This window comes from Scaptodrosophila lebanonensis, unplaced genomic scaffold (assembly GCF_003285725.1).
Source record: "Scaptodrosophila lebanonensis strain 11010-0011.00,11010-0021.00 unplaced genomic scaffold, SlebRS2 tig00000024-arrow-pilon, whole genome shotgun sequence".
In the NCBI taxonomy this organism is placed as follows: Eukaryota; Metazoa; Arthropoda; class Insecta; order Diptera; family Drosophilidae; genus Scaptodrosophila; species Scaptodrosophila lebanonensis.
In genome coordinates, this window is record NW_022060538.1 from 16,592,881 (window position 1) to 16,600,001 (window position 7,121).

The 7,121-nt window shown below is 38.3% G+C and overlaps 1 protein-coding gene across 1 annotated transcript; it reads left to right on the forward strand.

The window, feature by feature from the left end:
• The first annotated feature begins 347 nt into the window (after nt 1-347).
• On the forward strand, nt 348-846 carry LOC115621612. The gene has a single exon (XM_030515305.1). It carries the CDS (start codon nt 400-402, stop codon nt 661-663), a length of 264 nt encoding a protein of 87 aa, XP_030371165.1. The 5' UTR covers nt 348-399; the 3' UTR covers nt 664-846.
• The last annotated feature ends 6,275 nt before the right edge of the window (nt 847-7,121 follow it).

The following is a 7,121-nucleotide window of genomic DNA, read 5'->3' on the forward strand; positions in this document are numbered from 1 at the left end:
GGTGACCAAATTCAAAGTAAATTTTAGAAAATGCTTTCTCCACCCACCAATAATAGTTATGACTGTACTCTAAAAAATTAATTGTAATTAATTAAATAAAAATATTAGATGAAGATTTGCCTGCTCGATAAGATAATTCATGCATACCCCTTAGGCATGGAGGGATGACGTTTTTATGGTAATGCACAGTGAAGAGTTTCAAGATTGGTAACTCCTCCAGGTGAGTAACTCCTTGCTCGTTTCACTTGTTTCATTGAAGAGAAAGTTTTTGTGAGCAGTCCTAGCAGTCCAACAGCAATGTTTTAAATATTTACAAAGTAGATTTCGATATAAATTTCAGTTAAAAAATCAATAGTGCACAATCTTTTGTTGTTATTTTCTATTTCCGTCCTCTTAGTCATGGCACTGATCTACTACGACTTAACCATTGGCAATGCCTACGAGCTCGTGCTTTCGGGTCTCCGTGAATCCAGCAAGGCCACCACAATTTTGGAACTGGGCCATTTTATTACCAACAAGACGGACTTTCCAGCTGGCGTCTGCTATAAAATCATCATGGAAGCTCTAGCCGAGGGTATAAAGCGCAAAACTATTCGGCAAGTGGGCGAACGCTATGCTGCAGTGCCGCCAAATCCAGTCAAATTGTCCAGAACTGTCAAATAAGTGGGCGAATGGCTGCGAGCTGCCATGTAATCTGATCTGGATGCGAGCACCCGGCTGTGATAATTAATTCATAACTCCAAGAGCAGCAGCAGCTTGAGTGTAGCAGAAGTGCAGCGCAAACACTTTATTAAAATTAAAATTTATATAAATTGCGGCGGCAAGCCATTTTGTCATCATACCATATACCGAGCACTTTAACAACTTCAGGCGACGCTAACGACGTCCACGTCCGCGTCGACAATGACAAAGGCGCATGATTTAAGCACAAAAGCTGAAGTAAAGTGACTGGGAGCGAGCAGCTTTTGTTGTTGTTGTTGTTGTTTTTGTTGAGGATGTTGATGTTGTTGCTGATACTCACCGCATCAAGTCTGACTGTCAGTCAGTCAGTCAGTCAAACGTCAGCATCTTCATCTTCATCTTCGTCTGCAGCTGCAGCAGCAACAGCAGCTGCCTTAGCGGCTTGTTGAGCGCTTTAGCATTGCTTAAGCACAAGAAATTGAAAGCTTGTCGCGCTTTGTGCCGCAGAGTGGCTTGTGAGAGGCACACACACACACACACACGCACACACACGAATATACAAACACATAAACAGACACCTGGAAAAATATAGAATGCAAAGGCGCATATTCAATGTGTCACTTTGATTTATTACTTTTGACAGCTCGTCTCCTTCTTCTCCTCCGCTTTCTTTTCTATGCTACTGCACTTCAATTTGCGCCACTGTGCATCTGGCATAAATCACACAATGTGCATCTGTCGAGAGTGTGTGAGTGTGTGTGTTGGGGAGTGCCTGCATGATAAGTGTGTGGTTAGCAGACATCAGACAGCCAAGCAACTCATGCACAATTTTTCATTTCCTTGGCATTTTTTTCGCCTTCCTTTGCCTGAGCACTTCACATTTTTATCTCATTTATTTATTTTACAATTAGACAAAGTGAAGTGCACTTGCAGGCAGCTTATGGGGCGCTCCATGCATCGACCGACAGCAGATGCAGCGCCAGAGGGTTGCACGCTTTCCATCGGGGTAGAGGCCTCAATGTGTGTGGCAAGCCAAGGACGAGGCATATTGAATAACAAAAAACTTTGCCACATCAAATGGTATAGCAGCTTTAAATCACAAGCTAAGACGTTTCCGCACTCAACATATTTGGGCCCGCAAAAATGCTTTAAATTACCATTAAGCAGCATTGAATACTAAGAATAGACGCCCACACACGCACACACACACACACACACACACACACACATACACACACAATCACAAAGATACCTAGGCAGGCTTAAAGGCAGCAATGGCACAAAGCAATAATCATAAAAGTAGCCTGCACGCTTGCACGTCCTGCTGTCTGGACCGCCTTTCACAGCCATTCGCCGCCCCTCTGATATCCTGCCACTGCTGCCTGCTGCTACCTTTGCCTTAAAAAGTTTTCACATTGCCTTCATGCTGGAATGTTGTGCCAAAACAAATGGCAAACGGCTCAGGCGAAAACACTTAAGCGCAAGGTAAGTGAAAACTCAAATAAAAAAGCTGAGCGCAGAAAACTTTTACAATGCGGACAACGACACGCTTTAAGTTTCAAAAGTAACTTGAAGGCTATCTTTTAAATTTGTATGTATGTGTGCATACGGTGGATCCTATTCCAAATGAAACAAATATGGCCTAACAGCTAAAATTCTAAAAGAATAACATATGATTAGAATTTATCTATATATGTATGTATTAAATTATACAAGTATCATAAATAGCTGTCAATTGTCAAATATTCTTGCCTGCTTCTTATGTACTTTAGGTGCCCCATAAGACCAGAAAGAGGACTGTGGCCTGGCACTTGCGCTTCTCAGTAACACATGTTTTGGCATTGAAACCATATACTTTACTTTTCCTTCAACCCAGGTTAAAGATCGTGAATGCTATAGTAAAATGTTTATCATCGAATATTAAAAGAAATGAATTGGCGACCTAAAAGGGTTCATAATGAGTTGATATATAATTTTTCAGTTCATTAAAAAACGATTATAAATATTAATTATAAAACAAGAAACTACCTCTAGCCCTAAACAAAATAAAGTCAATACTATTCTCCAGTATTTAATAAAATCAAATAAAAGGGCCCAAAAAATAAAAGTTCTCGAATTATCAAGACAGTTCTATAAAGTACCCAACACTAATAGTTAAAACAAGATTTTTAAGCCTAATAGCATTATTTTGGAAAAAAATATGTATAGGACATCTTAAGAAATTGAAATGAATTGTAAATATATCACTAAGGCTACAATTTATCATTCTAGTGGACTTAAGGGACTTATACTGTACGGATCCACTTCGTATCTGGAGTGACTGAGCAAAGTGTGAGAAAAATCTGCAATATCTAAATGAGAAAAAATTCAATAAATCGCAAAAACTTTTAAAGCAACCTCAGCATTACCATTACATCGTATTTAATTTCGATTCGCTTTGCGTTCAGCTTTGAACCGTTTGCTTGCGCCTGCGGGTATGCAGCGCATTTTTTCAGCTGCTGCTCTTTTAACTCGTTTGATGGTTTGCAAAAGCCACTGGCCTGCAGTTTGACAATTATTGTCTGCAGCTCGTTGCGCAATTAGAGTGCGGTGAACTGTAGAATCACTGAAAGGTTTTCCAGCTTTGTGCTCTGCCTTTAAATTGTTGGCATTTGCGACCATGAATGTAATAAACAAAATATTTATCATATGTAGTAGCTACACATTGGTTAGATTAGTTTCAGAATGGTATGCAAATAAAGTGTTTCAGTGGTCTAAATATTGCTAATGTGTGTGTGGGGACCTGCTACCTTGTTTGCGACCATATTTGTGAGCAGACGCATCTATTTACTTTCATAATTATATACAAAGAGCATGAACGTTAATACAATTCCATTGCATTATGCAGACACTAATTAGGTTTTCCCATGTCACAGAATGGCCCACCGAGAACGTTGACCAGGTATATGGTGTTCGAGCGTATTGGACAACAATGTGTTTATTAGGCACATGGTTGTGCTCGCTGTCCAGCTGCTCAACAACTCTTGGCCTTTAACTAACAGGCTCTAGTCCAGCTTAAAGTCCAAAATTTGGGTCAAGCCTGAAACAGAATGCAGCTCGACAACTTTTTCGCTGTCCGCCTCCATGCAAGCTTGAAATGTCAACGAAAAGTCACAAACAACAAGCTGACAAACAGAGACGTAACGGCGGGCTTGTGGATTGGCAACAGAGACAGTGGAATTTTTCTTCGTTACAGAAATCACATATCCTAGACAAAAAATAATGCATTGGGAATAAATTTTCCCCTGCTGGTAAATGGTTGAATTTATCAAAACCCCTATTTTTTAATTAGTTCAAATTAGTGTATAGTATTTATTATAAGAAACAATCGAAACTATTAATTTATAGAGAACTTATAGTTTTAAAACATACGCTCCTTAGTTTTAGAATAACCAAGCATTTTGTAGATGACATTTATTGATTGAATTAATGATATTTTGAAAGTTTTTTTTTATTATGAATATTAATTGGACTATTTATTTATAGAGAACATATAGTTTAAAAACATGCGCTCCTTAGTTTTAGAATAACCAAGCATTTTATAGATGACATTTATTGATTGAATTAATGATAATTTAAAAGTTTTTTTTCATTATGAATATTAATTGGACAGACCTATTTTACTCGGTAGCTTTAACTGGTGCTGACCAAATTTGTCGTAGCTTATTTATTATTATTATTAGTATTAGACGTTTTTGAATGCTTCCACCTGCTTTAACCAATTTAGTAGTAAAAAGTATAGCACTGAGCTGGAATACAATGAATTGTTTATCCTTCCCTTTCTTTTTCTCTTCATTCAGCTAGATTTTCTGCAATTAGCAATATGTGATCAACAATTTCGTTTCATCTTAAAGTGGTATGCGATTATTCGCAGTTTGAGGCAAAAAAATGTAGACATGGCTGACATTTCTAGAATCAGTTCAAACTGAGTCACTGTGCATTACTGCCGCCTGTCCAAAAATTTGAAATTCGACCCAATTTGCTCTGCAATCGTAACATGGCACATTTCGACACATATCTGCACCTACGGCACGACTGAAGGACTGGAAGCAGACATATTGCCGAGCTCGGCACATTCCACATATGCAATGTTGTCAGTCAGCCGTGCACAGAAGCCCCCTGTCCCTCTCTCCGTCCCGATACTCTGTTGGCCCAGTTAATCCTTCGTTGCTATAGGCCGACTAACCAATTTATGTGGAATGGGGGTATTTGCCATTTTTCAGCCTTGTCATCATTAGAGGCTTATTTGCTAATTAACAAGAGTCCGTTCCGGTTCTGCGTGGAACATTTTTTGTTGGTCGAGCTGCTAAATGAAGTTTATTGCTTTAATTGAGTGTCCAGCAATAGAGTGCATTAAAAAAGTAAACCGAATTGCATTTTTTTGTATTATTTAATTTTGTGGCATTATATAAATCGACACCATTTTGCATAAAAGTTTAAAAGCGGTTTATTTATTTTACAATTAAATCACAGTAAGCGTACAAAAAATGTCAGGGAATTGCCAACGTTGATGTTCAAAAATGTTCAATTGAAATAAAAAGCTGCTTTTGATATTTTTATTGATGCTCGCTTCCATGGTCGGTCCATTTAGCAATTCGTTTTCAAAAGAGTGTGAATGTTTGCGTATTCATTAACGCGTATTAAATAAAACTAGCAAGTGTAAAAATGTATACCATCTATGAATAAGCTGATAAACGTATCTATTACTACGAATACTCAAAGAGTCTCTGCACAATTTCAAATTGCTTTAAGCATATATATAATTTAAATTTAAAGCCTAAAGTATAGGTTTCTGTTATAGGCTTATATGCTTAAAGGTAAATAGTGACGAGATATATTTTAGACTTACGATATGTTGCAAAAATAATGTACATAAATACAAAAAGTTCTAACGCATGAGGAAACAAGTAAAAAAGCTAAAGTCGGGTGTCCCGACTTTGAAATACTCTGTACATATGTTTACAATAATTATAGAAAAAAAAAAGAAAATTTTAAAAAATTTGATCGATTTTACCTTTCTCAGTATTCGGTATACAAAGCAATCGCATTTGCGGGGGAGAGGGGGGAGGGAGGGAAATTCCAAAATATACATTTTCTGCGTATTCACACAAGGCATCTGGGACTAAAATTTTGTGTTCCTAGGTCTTATAGTCTCCGAGATATAGGCGATTATACGAATGGAAAATCGGGAAAACCCCCATAGGGGGGAAGTGGGGGGAAAATCAAAAAAATAAAACAAACTCGTATAGCGTACACACATAAGGCATCTTTGTGCAAAATTTGGTGTCTCTAGGTCTTATAGTCTCTGAGATCTAGGTGATCATACGGACGGACGGACAGACGGACAGACAGACAGACAGGGCTAAATCGATTCGTCTTGTCATGCTGATCAAGAATATATATACTTTGTGGGGTCTACCACGCCTCCTTCTGCCTGTTACATTTTTCAGCTCGCGCAAACCTAATATACTCTTGTACATTTCATGTACAGAGTATAAAAACCAATTACGTACTATACTTATGTACATTGTATGCTTCCGAAGAAGTTGTTTTATGAATTTTTAATACGTACGAATATTATCATAAATTTATAAAATTGAACACTTGCCAATATAACTTGAACAACAAATACAACCACACTGCAACCGATATGCCATTCATGCGGGAGGTGTAATTAAATAATAAACAAAAGCGTCATGTAGCTAAGTGTAATACTATTTAAATGAGTGGATGATAAATGGAGAGAGTGCACGGCAAAGTAAACGGCGGCATTAAGAGGATTTCTGTTGCATTGGCGTAGGTCTGGGTGTGAGTGCGAGTGTTGGAGTGGGCGAATGAGAGTGTGGATGAGGTGGATAAGTTGGGAGGTTCATGACCATATACATATATGTGCCCACAAAGCTGCCACTTAAGCTGCGCTACGTGAGCCAAGAATGCAGACAACAGATACTCAAACAAATGTACAGACAAACACACATATTCCTGCATATCTGCGGGGTAGCTTTTAATTATCTCGTTATTTTTTAATTTCCACCATTTTACTGATTTTTTCTTTTTAAAGGAAGTGACAGACAGGCAGGCGACAGGCGGCAGATGGTCGGGGAAAATGGCGATAGAGAATTAACCGACGACGCCTTTACGGCATAAAATGAACCGGCAAGATGAGACTTTAAGTTGCAACTAATTCTTGGCCAGCGATTGCATTGCGTTCTAATGACCCCAGAAGCGTCAAGATGTCTTTGAAAGCCCCACAAACGCACCGGTGTTAGGTTCAGTGAAAATCAATTAAGTTATTCAACAGTGGAAACACCCCGGCACATTAAGGTTAAGTTAGTTTAAGGATTAACACGCATTTACACCCCACCGGAAAATTCTTAATCCTGCGCTAAATTACGCATTCG

What these genes read in the sequence shown, in the direction of transcription:
- LOC115621612 (XM_030515305.1), top strand. Translation starts at nt 400, where the DNA reads ATGGCACTGATCTACTACGACTTAACCATTGGCAATGCCTACGAGCTC.